Source organism: Scyliorhinus canicula, chromosome 12, assembly GCF_902713615.1.
Source record: "Scyliorhinus canicula chromosome 12, sScyCan1.1, whole genome shotgun sequence".
Classification (NCBI taxonomy): Eukaryota; Metazoa; Chordata; class Chondrichthyes; order Carcharhiniformes; family Scyliorhinidae; genus Scyliorhinus; species Scyliorhinus canicula.
The window spans coordinates 67418381-67437322 of NC_052157.1; the positions used below are offsets into that span (position 1 = coordinate 67418381).

At 51.2% G+C, this 18942-nt stretch overlaps 1 protein-coding gene across 1 annotated transcript; it reads right to left on the reverse strand.

Moving 5' to 3' along the window:
- Nucleotides 1–635: 635 nt before the first annotated feature.
- Nucleotides 636–15092, reverse strand: LOC119974682 (fish-egg lectin-like). Its single transcript, XM_038813790.1, has 4 exons — nt 14946–15092; nt 4988–5215; nt 3127–3466; nt 636–1813 (listed from the first exon to the last, which is right to left on the reverse strand). Exons 1-4 carry the CDS (start codon nt 15001–15003, stop codon nt 1672–1674), a joined length of 768 nt encoding a protein of 255 aa, XP_038669718.1. The 5' UTR covers nt 15004–15092; the 3' UTR covers nt 636–1671.
- Nucleotides 15093–18942: the final 3850 nt, after the last annotated feature.

The following is an 18942-nucleotide window of genomic DNA, read 5'->3' on the forward strand; positions in this document are numbered from 1 at the left end:
CACCCCCAGAATGATCCAGGGCGGCCATGAGACAGGGTCAGACCCGGCCCCTCCGGCATATGACGTCCCAGGGTGGCCACAGGACAGGGACAGACCCGAAGCACCAGAGAGATGAACACCTGGGCTGTTTAGCACACAGCTAAATCGCTGGCTTTGAAAGCAGACCAAGCAAGTCAGCAGCACGGTTCGATTCCCGTAACAGCCTCCCCGAATAGGCGCCGGAATGTGGCGACTAGGGGCTTTTCACAGTAACTTCATTTGAAGCCGACTCGTGACAATAAGCGATTTTCATTTCATTTTCATTTCATGACGCCCGTCTCGTGCGAGTGCGGAGACGCAGGCGGGCACCACCCAGCGATGAAGGGTTAGGGTTAGGCCCCCATCGCAGCAGAGCCAGGACACCGACACACACAACACCGGCATACATGACATTTCGATGTCCCGGACAGAGGAATAGACTAAATTCAAAGTAACAGGAAGTCCGCCAGCCCTCACAAGTCTGTGAAACAGGAACAGGAGAAGGCCATTCAGCCCGCTCACATCTGCCGAACAGTGTTACAATCCCCCTGGAGACCAATAATTTGACAGGACTGAGTCACCAAATGATGCCTCTTCACAGAAAACAATGGACCAGGTTTCACGTTTTGAAAATTTTAATTTGAAAATAATCAAACCCAAAATCAACGTACAATGAAATGTACATTAGCAGACACATATTTAATACAAACTCGGGTGTAGAATTGAAATAGCCGATACAATACCTCCAGCAAATATAGTTGCAAACGCCAATGCTATTCTTTCCCAGGTAGAGTTTCCATATTTTATTCATGTCGTGTTTAGGTCAGGAATTCTATCCAGCCACAGCTTTATCTACCCCAGCTTTTCACGGTCCAGTGACGACCCTAAAGCCATCCCTTTCCAGATCTAGACAAACATTGCTCCTGGATTCCTCACTTCTGGTTTCCATCACTTCCCATTTCAGTTCCCTTTCCCCCACAGTTTCACAGTCCCTGTCCTAATCTCTTTGGTTGGGAAACCCGCTGTCACTCATGGCTCCATTTCATTGCCTGTCAAAACTGTTCTTTCCTTGCACAATTCCCTTGCTTCGTCACCAGGACGTTTGGCTGCATCTTGTATCTGTCCTGCGACAACACAAGAAGATGGAATCCATCACCTGCCTTTCTTTAGCAAACCCGGACTGCTTTTTTCCATTATTCTCCATAGCTACCCAAGTCACATGCGCCCTTCTCAATATTGAAGCCACATCTGGGACATCTAATGAACAACTCCTTTCCCAGACCTTGTTTCACTTGGATTTAAAGGCTTCGAAACAACAGGAAACTCCTGGATTTTTGCGAAGTGCAGTGCTTAACAGAGCAGGAACACCAGGAGGCCATTCAGCCCCACTAGCCGATTGCAGCAGAGCAGAGTGAGGCCATTCAGTCCCTTGAGCATATTGCACAGGAACAGCAGCGCCTATCAATCTGCAAAGATGTCTTCTTGCCAGGAGATTGAGCCCAGAGTGTTTCCCGAGTAATATGTCAGAGCAAATTAATAACATATATGAAGAAAGCAAGTGTTTATTCATTGTGAAACCTTTACCCCACTCATTGATTCAACCGATTTATTTCTTTGCAAATGATTATGGCTCACTCTCTCTGATCCTTGAAGCTATTGGCATTGGAAGATCTTGTTGCTTTTGGTAATCAGCCATATCTGTCCCAGGTCTGTTGTCACGTGCTTCAGTTTTTCTCTCATGATGTTGATATGAGTCCAATGTGTCCCAGTTGGATTTTGGGAGGTGATTCCATCTCTGTAAAACAAAAAGACCTGGATTAAACAATATTGTTCAAATGTTCTCATGGCCAGCCTCGCATCTGTAAATTCCGCTCATAAAGAACTCTGCTTCCCCTGTGTGAGAATGCACACAAAGTCCAATTCACCCATCACCTCGCCCCATCTCAGTAACCTGGCAATTGCCAAAAGTTTAGAATTTTCATACTTATTTTTAAATCCCTCCAATGTCCCTTGCAACCTCCACCCCCCACTCTCTGGGCGCGATTCTCCGCTCCCCTCGCCGGGTGGGAGAATCGCGGGAAGGCCCCCTGACAAATTTCCACCCCCCCCCCCCCCCCCCCCCCCCCCCCCGGCGCCCCCCGCCATTCTCCCCCCCGCTCGGAAGAATCGGCGCTCGCCGTTTTTCATGGCGAACGGCGATTCTCCGACCCGGATGGGCCGAGCGGCTTGTCGTTCGCGGCCGTTTCACGATGGCGGCAAACACACCTGGTCGCTGCCGTCGTGAAACGGGTGAGATATGCCCGTTTGGGGCTTGTGGGGGGGGAGTACAGGGGAAAGAGCACCACGACTGAGCTCGGGAGGGGACAGGCCCGCGATCGGTGCCCACCGATCGTTGGGCCGGCGTCCAAATCGGACACACTATTTCCCCTCCGCCGCCCCGTAAGATCAAGCCGCCACGTCTTGCGGGGCGGCTGAGGGGAAAGGTGGCCACCGCGCATACGCGGGTTCATGTCGTCAGCGTCATGACGTCAGCCGCGAATGCACGGGTTGGAGCCGGCCTACATGCGCATGCGCGGCTGACGTCATTAGGCGCGCCGGCCGCGCCATTCTTGGCGCGATGCCCCCGCGGCCGAGAGTTACGGAGCGCCGCTCGTAGGCTCGCCGGGAAGGGAGAATAGGGGGCGAGGAGCGGCCTCAGAGGCCGTCGTGAAACTCGGCCGAGTTCACGACGGCCCTCCCGATTTTTCCCGAGAGCGGAGAATTCCGCCCTCTATCTCTGTAATTTCAATCATCTCTAAACTTCCAAGATTTCTGTATTCCTCCAATTCCAACCTCTTGAACATTCCCAATATCTATCATTCTGCCAATGGTGGTCCATGCCTTCAATGTCCTGGAATTTGCAACTTATCTCCAACACTCCTCCTTTAGGGCACCTCTTGACATTCATCAGCATGACCAACCTTGTGGACCCCTAGACAAATATTTTCTGCTGTTGTTCACTGTCATATGTCATCTTTTAACATCTCTTTGAAGACTGTCAAGATATTTTTCAAAATAACAAGTGTGAAATAAATGTCGATATTTCTTTTGGGAAGCCTGGGACTGTACCTGCGATAGAGGTTGCCAGCACTGTTTACACCATAAACACTGCCATCTGTGCCAACTTCAATCATTGAGAGACTGCCAGAGATCTGTTGCCAATTTGTCCCGAAACATTGACTTGGGGTCACCCCGGTTCGGAAGTAGATCTGATCTCCCGAATTCACTCCCCAGCACCCAAATGGCCCACAGGTGTAGTATTTCAGTTTGCCGATTAAATGATGGTATGCTGGGCTGTCGTAAGTGGCAGCAGATATTGTATTATTTCGTTGGGCACAGAAGATATCATCATTCATGTTAACACCACTCACAAAGCGATCTCCACCGCTATCGATCTGTTTGAGCAGGCCTGTTGAAAAAGAAAAGAAATTGGACCACAAATCAGAAACTAGAGCTGTTCTCCTTGAAGATTTGAAGGGTTTGGGCTGGATGAGGTTACAGAGATCAAGGGGGGTGAGGTGATGTAGGGAGAACTCAGTCAGGAGGCTTTCTGATTGGGAGTCAGGGGACTGGATTCGCTGATTTTGCGGCCAAGTGCCTATCGCCAGCGTGGGAATTGTGGCGTTTGATGATGCCAAAATCGATGCCGAATCCTCACTGATCCTGGGACCGGTGAGGGGCTGACAGCCGCACCAGGTAAAACTCCCGGCTCCAAAAACGGACGGAGCATGTTTGGGTATGTGGCCGTGTATGGCGATGACCTGCAGCGGTCGTGCAATACAACATGGCGCCGTCCATGCGTGGACCTGACCTGCCAAATAGTGTCCCCCCTGGCCACCCCTCACCAGTCCCCCCAGCACTTGCAGCAGCCACCCCCCCAACCCCCCGCTCAACCCCCGGGCAGTAGCATGGCTCCCGGCCGACTGTGGCAGCGCTGGACACAGTCCGCGGCCGCCATGCCAGGTTCCCGGTCGCTAAGACCACACGTCAATTGCAAGGTTGGGAACTCAGCCCATTGGGGGTAGAGAACTGGAAGACAGCCTTCCAATGACGCACCAACACCTTTCCAATGCCGGCACGCATGATGCAATGACACAATTTTGGAGGGGGCGGAGAATAGAAATCCGGCGCCACCCCCGATTCAGGCGTCAGAAGGGATTCTCATCACGATCGCCAATTACGATATCGCCGTCGGGCAACCAACAATCCTGCCATGGGACTCTGATCTCCGGCCAACTGAGACACCAATGGGAAGTGAGTCTCTCTTCCTGTCACATTGGTCCCAAGCCAAGAAACCTTCTGGTAGCAATGATAGGTGGGGAGATGGTGGGGGCGGCGAAAAGGGTGAAGGCTGGCGTTGCTAATCTGCTCCGTTCGAGGGACAATCGCTGCTGAGCTGTGTCAAGGAGCTGCAGACGGGTGCAAGATAAACCCGGATGGAAGAAAACTCTGCAAAGGCTGCTTCGCCCCCCCCCCCCAATCAAACATAAACCGCAGTCCCCTGACACCTTTCTACATTTCTTTTCAGCGCTGACATTTCATTCCCCCCTTAAATCAACGATTCATCTAAAACAGTTAATGTAAGCCATCTTGTGACAATAAAGATTATCATCATTACATAAAGGTCGCCTGGCAAATCGGTCCACACGCCATCTGGAAAAGCAGGTGGCAGGGCCACGTTAAACTGCATCCAATTTTCCCCTTAATGGGCTACAGTGACTGCTTGATGGGCGTGCCTCCGACTCTCACAGGCGCCCGGTAACTGCACAATCACACAAACGGTGGGATGAGATTGCAACACACACCCTCCACCTTCTCACACAAATTCACTGCTGGTGAGTTGTGTGTGTGGCTGCCCGGGAAACATCAAATTCGGCACCATGTTTTATCTCCCTATTGGATGTTAACTTTCAGAGTCAGAGCTCCTTACCAGCCATCAATGCCCAGGATCCACCGAGCATTCTATAAATAGCGTCATTCTTATCGACTCCCCAGACCCCAGCTGGGCCCACAGTCACATGTGTAAGTCTCCCGGAGATGGTGTTCCAATTCCCTTCATTTCTGGAGTAAATCGCTCCGTTTCCATCCACTCCGAAAACCTGTCCATTCCCGGCATCGATCTGATTCAGGTTTCCATCTATCTGATGGCAGAACAGGCCTGGAAAAGAAAAAGACATTCAAACCGGATCTGTTTAGGATGACAAAGCATTCACAGTACAGAAACAATTCATTCAGCCCATCGGTTCCAAGATGGTCCTCATGTTCCTCACGAGTCTCCGCCCATCTCCTCCTCATCTTCCCACAATCAACATCTCCTTCTCATCCTACCTCAACCATGAGTTTATCCACTTACCCTTTTAACCTATCTCTACATTCAACACAACCACTTCCTGTCATCATCTCGCGACACTCCAGGGAAATGAGCAGCTGTTGGATTCATGGATGGCCCTCAGTTCTTGGTTCACCCACAGGTGGAAAGATCCGTACGTCTAGAAACCAAAAGCTGGCTCGCACTTCCACTCCTCTTCAGGCAACTGCCTGAAGAGGAGGCGGAGCATTCACAATCTTGATGTGTCAGACCACAAGATGGGTCTTGGATTCATCACCACGACCGCCCACTTCCAGCTCGTAAGACCATTAGACGTCAGAGCTGAAGTAGGCCATTCAGCCCATTGAAATCATGACTGATCTGATGTGATAATCCTCAACTTCAATGTCCCACTTTTTCCCCATAACCCTCGATTCCCTTACTGATTACAAATCTGTCTGTCTCAGCCTTGAGCAGCTCCCTGCGATAAAGAATTCCACAGAGAGAAGAATTCCCTCTTCATCTCTGTCTGAAATTGGTGACTCCCCCCCTCCCTTACTCTGAGATTATGCCCTCTGGTCACAGACTCTCCCACAGTGGAAAACATTCTCTCAACATCTTTGAAAGATAGAAGCTGCCTTAGCAGGTGAGGCAATGGCATAGTGGTAGTGTCACTGGACTGGTAACTCAGACACCGAGGGTAAATCTCTGCGGAGCCGAGGTTTGAATCCCACCCTGACAGATGGGGAAATATGAATCAAATTTTAAAATCTGGAATTAAAAGTCCTTTGAGGAAGGAAATCTGCCGTCTTTACCTGGCGTACACGTGACTCCATACCCACAGCAATGTGGTTGACTCGCAAATGCCCCTTCGATGGGAAAGGAAATAATTCATAAAAAGCTCATCTGCTGCTGAAGCGTTCGTCCAATTTAATCTTGTTGACCGACAATAGTTTCAATGTTAAAATTCTCACCCTGCCTCTATAAACTGCCAAGCCTTTAAAGGTCCCGGCCCTCTTGAACTCCACTGAGTAAGTTCAGCACAGTCACTGAAGCCGTCCTTTGTAAAGAAGTTAAAACGTTCTGTCATGTTACTCAAACTCTCAGTGTGCTCCCACACTGAAAATAACATGGAACATTCACCAGAGTGAATTTTATTCTGGCAAAAGCTGCATTATAAGACGTTGAACACAGGCACAGGGACAAGTAAATGATGTGATTTGAGTGAATATCTGGTGGTGGTGGCAGGAGCAATAGATACTTTGGTTGAATCACCACCAACCTACCAGTGTTACACATGGCAAATTTGGTAGTAGTCTTCCATCTGATCCAGATGCCAAGGGTTCAAATCTTTCCAGGAACTTTCAGGAATACTTATTTAATAATTAGTTGTTCCTGGGCAGGTATTCAACATTTGTGAACTCCTTTTGTTTTGTTTCCATGGCTGCACTTATTGGAATGTATGATCATTAGTTTTAGTTTTCAGTATTTGTCTTAACATTTTCAAACTCTTTATTTCATGGTTAGGTTATTAAGTTTGGAATAAATTAGGTATATAGGTTAGGTTAAGTGCGGGACTGCACTTTCTCCCTGTGTCTGCGTGGGTTTCCTCCAGGTGCTCCGGTTTCCTCCCACAGTCCAAAGATGTGCAGGTTAGATGGACTGGCCATGAGAAATTGTCCTTACTGTTCGAAAAGGTCAATTGGGGTTACAGGGGTAGCATGGAGGTGTCGGCTTGGGTGTTCTTTCCAAGAGCCAATGCAGACTCGATGGGCCGAATGGCCTCCTTCTGCACTATGATTCTATAAGAACTTAAAGAGTTGAAGTTATAAAGTTAAAAAGATTAAATATGCCAATTTCATGATTCAGGTTAGCTCATTTGACTTGCTGTCAAGGTAGAAAGCTTTTCGTGTATCATGGGAACCCCACTACCTGGAGGTTCCCCTCCAAGTCACTTACCATCCTGACTTGGAAATATATCGGCTGTTCCTCACTGTCCCTGGGGCAACATCCTGCAACTCCCTCCTTAACAGCACAGCGTGTGCGTCTGCCCCGCAGGAACGGCAGGGGTTCAAAGAGGTAGTTCACCACCACGTTCTGAATGTCAACTAGGGATGGACAATAGATTTTGCTGTCGCCAAGGATGCCCACATCCCAGAATTGAATTTTTAAAAATGTTATCACAAAAAATGTGTTTCAACATTTTTCTGTACATGAAAACATTTAGATGCAGCTTTGAGAGGCACATAGAAATTTCTGGGCAAGTTAGAATTTTAACTTCTCTGATCTATTTAATAAACTACAGAATGAGTTGACTCCTTTTTGTCGAGTAGAGTCACTAACAAAGGGGCGACAGCCTCCAGTCTTACCCACCAATACACACATGCTCACTATCTTACACAGGCTCCTGCGTCAGGACATTTCCCAGAACCTTGAAAAAAGCGGCACTGCATATGGGATTCTGTTCCTGCGGTGGGCAGGAGAAGAACAAGGGGCGGAATTCTCCGCTCCCGCGATGAAACGGGAAGGCTGTTGTGAACTCGGCCGAGTTTCACGACGGCCTCGGAGGCCGCTCCTCGCACCTTATTCACCCCCACCCAGGGGGCTAGGAGCGGCGCTCCGTTATTCTCGGCTGCCGGGCCTTGACGCTTGCGTAAAGGCGGCGTGCCGAGAATGACGTGACGGCGGCGCCTAAGTGACGTCAACTGCGCATGCGCAGGTGGGCCGGCTCCAACCCGCACATGCGCGGCTGACGTCATGACGGCTGACGGCTCCAACCCGTTGCAGTCTTCCCCTCCGCTGCCCCGCAAGACGTGGCGGCTTGATCTTGCAGGGCGGCGGAGGGGAAAGGGTGCGTCCCTTTGAGATGCCGGCCCGACGATTGGTGGGCACCAATCGCGGGCCAGTCGCCTCCTGAGCACGGCCGTGGTGCTCACTTCCCTCTCCGCCCCCCACAAGCCACAAACGAGCATCTGGCGCCCATGTTCATGACGGCAGCGACCAGGTCTGGTGAACCCGTCGGGAACGGCAGGCCGCTCGGCCCATCCGGGCCGGAGAATCGGCGGTCGCCGTGAAAAACGGCGAGCGGCGATTCGGTGAGCGGGGGGGGGGGGGGGGGGGTGAGAGAATCGCGGGGAGGGGGGCCAGGGCGGCGTGTCGTGAGCCGCCCGGCCCTCCCGTGATTCTCCCACCCGGCGTGGGGAGCGGAGAATCGCGCCCAAGGTGAGAGGAGAGCAGTGCGCAGGTTGGATGAGATGTCAGCCTGCCACACCCAGAATGGGTGCAGGGGCACGTTGGGTGGAAAGCTTGCGCAGGATTCTCCATTGGCCGACGACAAATATCAGGAAAAGCGATTGGGCAGAGAAAAGGTTCCGATGTGGAAATCCCGGCGGGTGCCAATTTCACGGCAAATTGCAATTCTCTGTCGCGTCAATGTGGTCCGGAAAGCCCAAAGTAAACACCATTTGCATATCATTAGTGGACACGTATTCTCCAGGGCCTCCAGGATCCTCCTCCTCCGATGGGCCAAATTCCGGTCAGCGCAGTTCACTTGTGACAGGAGGTTATCTACTGTAATTGTGGCTGATGACACCGATCCGGAGGCCACAGACTGACATGCAGACTCGCTACAATGCCGCCCATGCAGCGCCCGGGAGGTGATCGGGCAAAGGCAGGACATGGGGCCCAGGCAGGCACAGGAGGCCGTATGACGTTTGCGCCTGGGACAACGCGCATGGGACACTCTGATCACCTCCAGGGTCACCGACTAGGGAGGGGTGAGTGGGGTAGGGGACTGGCCAGGGGCACAGACTCCACCACCCACCCCCTGGGTTCACTGTGGCAGGGATGGTGGGTGGTAGTTGGGTGGGGCCCAGGCCACCCACGATGTCTGCCCATGCCCCACACAGCACCCGTGCCCCCTCCCTGGCCAGCCCCGACCAGCCCACCCCTCACACTCATCTGACAGAGCACAGAGGCAGGTTGGAACAGTGGTAACAGGTGTTAAATGTGCACAAATATATACAGCATTGTGCCCGAGCTGTTGTAACTAAACTGTGACCTGCACCCATGCCAAACTAACTGGTGCCGAACTTCCTGACCTTTTGGGCCCTGATGCTATGTCTAGGTAGATCCCCAGACGATACATCAGGAGTGGAGGCGGCCTTCTGCAATTCCTGCCCTGCGACGTGGGTCCCCAGATGGTACATCAGGAGTGGAGGCGGCCTTCTGCAATTCCTGCCCTGCGACGTGGGTCCCCAGATGGTACATCAGGAGTGGAGGCGGCCTTCTGCAATTCCTGCCCTGCGACGTGGGTCCACAGACGGTACATCAGGAGTGGAGGCGGCCTTCTGCAATTCCTGCCCTGCGACGTGGGTGCCCATTGGTGACCGTCTTTTGGAGCAACTGTGCCAGGATGGGCCCGGCTGCTGCACAGGTGTCCGAGGTGGCGTGGTGCTGCCCTGTTCTACCCATTGCCCAGCAGGGACAGGAGGGGGTGGGCGTTCGAGTTGCTATGGTGTCCGGCACCTCCCCTGCGGGAGTCACCAACATGGCCCCATCACCTCCTCCTCCTTCGGGGTGCACGATGGCCCCGGTACTACATGGGACAGGTGTGAGCAGAGCTATCCCCTGAGGCTCACCCGCCACCTGGCGCTGCCAGTCCCGGAATCCTGCTCTGGTCCCAATCAGGGTCTGCATGCTCGTGGCCATGGAGCACAGGAAGTGGGCCACCACCATCTGGGACGGCGCCACATCACCCAATGACTATGCTGCCATCTTTTGGGTTTGTGTCACATCAGCCAGTGACAGTGCCCTCTACCTTTGGGTCTGGGCGACCTATCTCTGCGTCAGTGCCATGTCAGTCAGCGCATGGACAATGCTGCCGACGTTCTCAGCCATGGCCCGCTGTGACTGCGCCATGCTCAGACGTGCCACAGCAATTTCCAGGTGGCTCTGGGACATGGTCGCCTCTGAGTCAGCAACCCTGCCCTGGGCCTCGACCAGCGCCTACACAGAATTCCCAGGCCTTGGACATGCTCATCCATAGCGGAAACCGTCGCCCACAATGCCTCCACCATGGATGCCACCCATGCGGTGTTGGCCTGGGTGGCACATTTATCCGGCACTACCTCCTGCTTCGTTACACAGTTGGACTCCTTTCCAACTGCATGAGCAGGTACTGGATGCTCACTGACAATCTCTCATGTACTCCCTGGCTTTGCGACTGCATCGCCATGATCAATGGGATCGTCCGTTCCAGAAGCCTGAAATCTGTCTGGACGGTAGCTAGTTCCTGGGGTCGACCCGCCCTCCAATGGTCTTCCCCCTCAGGAGTTCCTACCTCCACCTGCTGTACCAGAGCAGCTGTGTGGTGCACATCAGTTGCCTCTTCAGTAAAGTTCCCAACTGAGGTGTGTGTCGCAGGTATGGTGGAGGGTGTTGGAGACAGCAGTGATAGGAAGACAGCTTCATCACCGGACTCGAGTTCTAGGGTCCCCTGAGTCTCATGTGGAGGGCTGCCTTCTAAGCTGCTCTCCACGCCTCTGCTTGGCTCACATGGGGTCTCCGGCTGTGGCACTGGGTGGGAGCAGGGGCGACACCAGATGGTCCCACCCCATCACCAGCAGGTCCTGCAAGAAACAAGACAAGATGCATGATTGAAATCGGGGGCCGGGAGGTGAGTGGAGCGGGGGTGAGGATTGTGTTGGGGAGGTGTTGACATACGTGTCACAGGGAACTACAACTGAGTGCAGTCTCATTTCCTCACCTGCAGCCGACCTTCATCCCTTTCGGGCCCACTGACCATGTCCAGGGCCCTCTAATCAGTCATGGTGAGGGGCCGCAGGTCCAGTAATCCCCCTCCAGTTTACCCTGCCCATGGTGGTTGTGGGTGGGGGGGGGGAAGGAAACAGAAAACAACAGAGTTAGACAGTTTGACCGATGCACGCAGCCCAGGGTGTAGGTACCTGATGGCCTCAGTGGCCAGGGCACATAGCCATGGCAGCCAGTATGTGTGGCAGCATGTGGTGCCGGTGGAGGTTCTGCCACCCTCCAGTTTGGAGGGGGGGGGGGGGGGGGGGGGGGTTCGGTCCAGGAGCACAATGTTGACTACTCACCCTGGCGACTCTGAGGAGGTCATTTCGTTTCTCCCTGCATTGCTGTTGGGTCCGGATGGTGTTGACCATTGCGCTGTCGGTCTCTGCCACCTGCGCCCATGCACAACAAACAGCGCCAGCTGGCAGCCTCCTTCCAGGGCCGGAGTACAGGGTAGCCTACCTCTCTTCCACAGCAGGGTCTCCAGCTCGCCGTCTGTGAATCTTGGGGCCGTTCTGCTTGCTGCCATCTTGTTGGCTAGGATGGTGTGTGTGTGAATGAAGTGTGCATATGTGATTGCAGCTTGTCAGCCTCCTGAGTGTCAATCTTGGACCGGGTGAAGTTTCTCATTGGAATCGAATGCGTTCCATGTGGTGCCTGTGCTAGCCCCTGAATAGTCGTTGAGTTGGTCCAGGTGCCGGGCCATTTTTTGTCATCATGGAAATCCACGAATCCTGCGCCTGTGTCAACACTGAGGGCGGATTCTCCCCTACCCAGCGGGGTGGGAGATCCCGGCACCGAGGAGTGGCGTGAACCATTCTGGCGTCAGGCCGCAGGTGCTAGGCCGGCACTGGCGGGGTTGCCGCTGCGCCAATCGTCGCAGAAGGGGCTTGGCACCGTGCCAACCGGTGCCGAAGGGCCTCCACCGGCCGGCACGAGTTGGCGCATGCGTGGGTGTGCCAGCGTTATCTGGGGGTTCGTCTCCGCACTGGACATTGCGGAGGTCCACAGCAGCTGGTGCAGGGGGAAAGAGTGCCCCCACGGCACTGGCCCACCCGCGGATCAATGGGCCCCGATTGCGGTCCAGGCCACTGTGGGGGTACCCTCCGGGGCCAGATCCCCCCCCCGCTTCCCCAGGACCCCAGAGGCCGCCCAAAGAGCGAGGTCCCGCCGGTAAGTACCAGGTCTAATTTACGCCGGCAGGACCGGCCTACACAGGGCGGCCACTCTGCCCATCGCGGGCCGAGAAAAATTGCCGGGGGAGGGCTACTGTGAGCAGCCGCCGACCGGCGCGGCACGATTCCCGCCCCAGCCAAAACCCCGGTACCGGAGAATTTAACAGCTGGCGGGGACGGTATTCACGTCGCCCTCTGGCGATTCTCCAGCCCGGCGGTGGGGGGGAGGGGGGGGGGGGGGGGGGGGGATTCCGTATTCTCAGGATACGGAAAATCCAGTCTCTTGTCTCTGTCCCACAACTTTGTTAAAGAGATTATTTTAAAAACTTTTTTATAGCAGCAAAGGGTTAACGTCCCTCTCTCTGGCTAATCGCAAGCATCCATCAAGTTTAGACCTGGCCTTACCTGGTCTAATCTGCACGTACCAGATTTTAACACCAGTCCACCAAATTTCTCGTGGACTGGAGACAGCTGAAGATTTAAATGACCAACTGCCTGTGTAATCTGGGCATGTATGGATCCCAGCCTGACTCCAGTCCTACCCCATGAAAATAATAACATAGAACATACAGTGCAGGACGAGGCCATTCGGCCCATCGAGTCTGCATCGACCCATTTAAGCCCTCACTTCCACCCTCTCCCTGTAACCCAATAAACCCTCCTAACCTTTTTGGTCACTAAGAGCAATTTATCATGGCCAATCCACCTAACCTGCTCGTCTTTGGACAGTGGGAGGAAACCGGAGCACCCGGAGGAAACCCACGCAGTCACGGGGAGAAGGTGCAGACTCCGCACAGGCAATGACCCAGTGGGGAATCAAACCTGGAACCCTGGCTCTGTGAAGCCACAGTGCAATCCACCCTTGCTCCCATGCTGCCCATATTTGGTCATATTTTGGACGGGAAGCCATTTTCACCATGACAGAAGTCTTAATAACTAAAAAAGGTGCTGATAGGAGGCATAAAGGTTCAGATAACAGAACGTTTTTTAAAAAATGATATGGTACATTGTCAATTCACTGGCTCCAGCCCTCTCAAATCTATTCCACTTCACCAGTGCTTGACCACTGAGTCAACGCAAGGTTTGATTAAAGGCAATTCTGAGCCGTCTGCTAACCTTCCTGTTTATGAATAATGACGGGATGTCCTCCCATTTACAGCATCCTCGAACTTCATTTCAGCATTTATAGATTTGATTTTATAACTTGCCGAGTGTGCTGTTGCTGTCTCCCTCCTCCCGCCACAAGACAATGGCATCAGACAGACCTAAACAAAATACAGGGCATACGGGAAATCTGACTGGAAAAATAAAAAGTCATCGACCTGAAACATTAAATCTGGAATATTTTCAGCATGTTCTGCATTTGCTTCTTTATATTGGCCTCACATTGGTATTTTTAAAATTTGTCTTTCTATAAATACACAATATTCACAAAGCTGCTTGCAGTTAATGCGGGGCTTGAATGTGAGGTGGTAACACACAGTTAATATTAATACAGAATCATAATTAGTTCACCAATAAAGTAGTGATTATTTAAACAAAGGCATGACACAATTCCCTTGTAGTTTTCAATCCGGTCAGCAAATAACCATGGAAAAGTTACAGTACAAAATGTGGGCATTCAGCCCATCATGTTCACACTAGTCCAGAAAGAGAAAATAAATAAATAAACTAGTTGCTCAATTTAACCCCACTCTCCAACACGTGGTCTGCAACCTTCCAGGTAACAGCTTTCAGATGCAGACCAAGATTTCAACCTCAGTTACCATCTCAGGTAGTGAATTCCAGATGCCCACCATCCTCTGGGCTATAAAGGTTTCCCCTCATGTCTCCTCAAGTCCTTCCACCAATCACCTTAAATTTATACCTCCTGGTAACTTCCCCCTCAGCCAGGGGAAACAAGAACTGTCTACCCCGGTCTATGTCCCTCAATTTTGCACACCTCAATTAGGTCACCCTTCACCCTCTGTTGCAAGGGAAACAACACTAGCCGACCCGATTTCTCCTCATGGCTGCAATTTTCAAGCCCTGGCAACATTCTTGTAAATCTCCTCTACACTCTTTCCAGAGCAATTATGTTTTTCTTGTAATGAGGTAGCCTACCCTGTGCACAAACCTCCAGCTGTGGTCTGAACCAGCGTGTTGTACAGTTCCATCACTACATCCCTGCTGTTGTATTTGATACTTTCCCCCACTAAAGGAAAACATTCAATTTGCTTTCTTGACCACCTTGTCCACATGTCCTTCTACCTTCAGGGACCCGTGGAGATTCGCTCCAATGTCTCTCACTCCCTCAACACCTCTCAGCACCCTCCCATTTATTGAATATTTCCTGGATCTGCCCTCCCAAAATGCACTTAAATGCACTAAAACCTCAAACACTTTTCCAGATTGAATTCCATTTGCCACTTTCTTGCCCACTCAACCAAACCCATTAATTGTATTCTAAAGACAATGGCAATTTTCTTCACCCGCAACGACCGTCCAATTCTTTGTCCCATCTCCAAATTTCCCAGCCATGCAGTGGATGGTAAACAAAACACCGCCAGAAAGGGAATTGAGAGTTTGGATGCAGCCTGCCTTTCACTTACCACTCACACACTCTTGGAAACAAATGCAAGACAACAAAGTTAAGAGCAACCACTTCATTTCCAGTGTTGTTCAAATTATTATCACAACGACAAATCTGTTCAATTCTGAAATCCACCGTCCCTCAGTCCACAGACCTTCTCTGTTGATCTGAAGGAGGTGCGGAGATCTTATATACACTTCACTTGTATCAAACAATTTGCATAATGTGTTGGCCTGAAAAGAATGAGCAAATCATAATTCACCACGCGTATCTTTCTGTCCAACTATTAACATACAAAACTCTTAAGTAAGTAGTGTGCTCAAATTTCACCTCCCATGGTTTCTCCTGAATATAATGATTTATTCAAACTGATGCTCTCACCACATCCTGATATCTACATTTGTGTCGGTATCTCTGAATCCTTGCCCTACTTCCTCCCCTCAGCTTCCCTCCGACCCCATCTCTTCCTCCATTCTCACGCCTTGTCAGGTATTCATGGTGGCCTCTCATCTCCCATTCTCTGACTCTAAACACTCAGGTCTCAACAAAGGCCTCATCTTCATTCCCTTCCCCCCCTCCCCCCATTCCTTACACCCCCACCTCCATTAATTTTTAACTCAGCAAAAAGCTGTTCTCTTGTCAAGGTGCCTTCAACTGAACGCCCATTTCATTGGCGAGGATTTCTATCTTCTTCTTGCTGGACCCCTCTCACCTATCTCAGATGTTCTCCCATGAGCTGGGCCCTCTCTGCAGCCTCTTACCATCTCTGGAAATCTTTTTTGAAAACGTTCAGCATGGCATCAGTGTTACGCCACCCTGGGTGAGTACGCGGTCAAGTCCAGCCCCACAGACCACGGAGTCCCAACATTTTATCATAGAATTTACACTGCAGAAGGAGGCTATTTGGCCCATCGAGTCTGCACCGGCTCTTGCAAAGAGCACTCTACCCAAGGTCAACACGTCCACCCTATCCCCATAACCCAGTAACCTCACCCAACACTAAGGGCACTTTTGGACACTAAGGGGAATTTAGCATAGCCAATCTACCTAACCTGCACATCTTTTGACTGTGGGAGGAAACCGGAGCACCCAGAGGAAACCCACGCACACACGGGGAGGATGTGCAGACTCCGCACAGACAGTGACCCAAGCCGGAATCGAACCTGGGACCCTGGAGCTGTGAAGCAATTGCGCTAACCACCATGCTACCGTGCTGCCCGAAGTTAATGAACCAATAATTGGTATTTTCCGAAGATCTTTAACACTTGACTGCCCCAATGAGTTGCATGCACCAGATTTATAAGTAAAACATTAACAAACTATTTATTGATTAAAAAAAGGAGAAAAAAAATGAACATAAGGAAAAAGCAGGATCACCATCTACCAGACTACCAAATCCCAAAATCCCATCCCACCCTCTGCCCAGACACACACAAGACAAACATCAGGAAATGGTTGTGAGGAATAAAATAAAACAGGGATAAAAGGGGTAGGTCTGAGGTGAGTCTTCACTGTGGTTGCAGTCTCTGGGAAATAGGTTCACTTGAGAGGCTCAGGATGGCACAGTTTCGTTCTTTAACCACCAGATGGTGTTTCTTCGAAGAATTCCATGTTGGTGCAGTTCTTGTCACCGGCCACCAGATGGTGCTGTACACAGGATGCTTAGGTCTGTGCACGCCTGCCTTTCAACCATCAGATGGAGCTTTTGCCTCCCAAAGGGACCAATACAGCTCTCTTCCTGGAAGTTAGTAGTTTTTAGTTGACTGATTCCCGGACAAGACTCTGGCAGCTTTATCACTGTGGTGAATGTAACTCCGTAATTCACACTGTATTGTATATACATGAGACCATGCATTTGTAAGCGCAGTTACGTTGCCCGACCACTAGGGGGAGTAGCGCTGGGAATGCTTAGGAGTTTGTACAGGGCTCCACCCACGACTCCTCCCCCTGGACGGCTGTATAAATACCAATGATCAGGGCCAATCGTTCAGTTCATCGAGAGTTCAACGCGGAACAGGCTGGCTCTGTTGTAAGTAGATTAAAACCACTGTTCATATCTTAAAGCACGTGTCTAGTGAATTGATGGTTCCATCAATCACAAACGCTCCCACCAAGTTTTCAGCTCTTCCCAGCCCCTGACAGACACATTGTGAAGGTTACTCACCTTTAAACTTGTACTATCACACTCCAGATCGGTTTCCCACATCTGATGGTGTTTGTGCTCCTTAACACAGGACAGTGTAATAAGTCCACGGAGGCAGAAGTTCCGTAAACAGAATTCCTTATTTAAAAATCTAACTGCTGAACGGACATGCCCATTCAGTCTGCTGTCTACACCTGGAGTGCAGAGAATCTGACACTCCCTGTTATATACACAGAAAGGGTTCCCTGATTGGGCCACTAATCAAGGAACTGTACTCTAATTGGCCAATCTCAAAGGCCTGGCCCAAGTCATTGCACCCCTCACTGCTAAAGTCTGAGGAGCCCCCATGGTCCTCGTGACTCATGGGTCTTCTGCTTCATTTTTGCGCTGGGTCCAGCTCCTCCACTTCGGCCTCTGATGTAGGGGGGGTATAATGGCTAGGTGCCCGTCTTTTCCGATGTGAGCGCCTGAGGTGCGCTTCACCCCTTTGTTCCGGTGGCAGGGGTACAGCTGCTGCATCATCAGCGGTGTCCATATCCAAGTCCGACGTCCTGGCCAGTGGTGTCGGAAGAGCGTGAAGAGTTTGTCGGTGAGGACTCTCCACGGACCTTGCTATGCTGGTCTGAGTCAGCTTCGGAGGAGGAAACAAATCTGAGGCCCTCACTGGTCCAGGTGCTTCTTTATTACATGTTTTCCCACACGTATCTCATACAACACAGGTCCTGTTTTGGCCTTGACTGTTCCTGCTATCCATGTGGGGCCATTCGCATAATTTCTGACCCATACATTTTCACCCGTGTTGAACTGCCTTTCTTGGCGAGTGTTGGCGTGGCCCCTGCATTGGGGGTCTTGGTGTCGGTCTATTCTGCCACCTAAATTCGGGAACAGTAGACTCAGCTGGGTGGACATCTGCCCATGAGTAGCTCCGCCGGTGCTATTCCCGTTGTGGCGTGTGGGGTTGTTCTGTAGTCAAATAGCCAGCGCAGCAGTTTGATGTCCAATGTTGCTGCTGACTGTTTCTTCAACCCGACTTTTAAGGCCTGGACGGCTCTCTCCGCCAAACCATTCGATGCCGGGTGATATGGTGCTGTCCTCAAATGTGCTGAATGCCATTCGACTTCATAAATTTTGTGAAGTCCTGGCTGGTGAAAATCGATCCATTAACTGAAACTAACACTTCCGGGATACCATGAGTTGCAAACGAGGTGCCGAGTTTTTCAATGGAAGTTGTTGCATTTGCAGAGTTAATTTTGTAGACTTCCAGCCATTTGAAATGGGCATCTACTATTGTAAAATACATTGAACCCATAAACGGGCCTGCAAAATCAACATGAAGTAGCAACCATGGACTACCTGGCCGTTCCCATGGGTGCAGTGGGGCTGTTCTGTATGAACTTTCCCTAAAATGTCACCGGTCCTAAAAAAGACCTTAACTTCTGGATTGTGGTGGGGGCCAGGGCATCTTTAAAATCGACCTCATCCGATGCTCCAAAAGGTGTGGCCCTGATTTGTCAACTTTGTACCCCAGATAGGTTGCTTAAGGTGCTAGGAAAACACATTTCTCCCTCATTAAGCGCCCGCCTGCTGCTGAAAACCTCCTAAGGATTTTCTCCAGGTTTTGCAGGTGTTCTGCCTTTGTTTTTCCAGCAATGAGGACATCGTCCAGGTAAATGATGACTTGTGGTAGCCCTTGCAATATATTCTCCATTGTCCTCTGGAATATCGCACAGGCTGATGATACCCTGAAGGGTAATCGTGTATACTGAAAAAAGCCTTTCAGGGTTTTTATCGGTGAGAATTTTTGCGACAGTTCGTCCATCTTCAGCTGTAGATATGCGAGGCTCGTATCCAGCTTTGAGAATAGGAGTCCTCC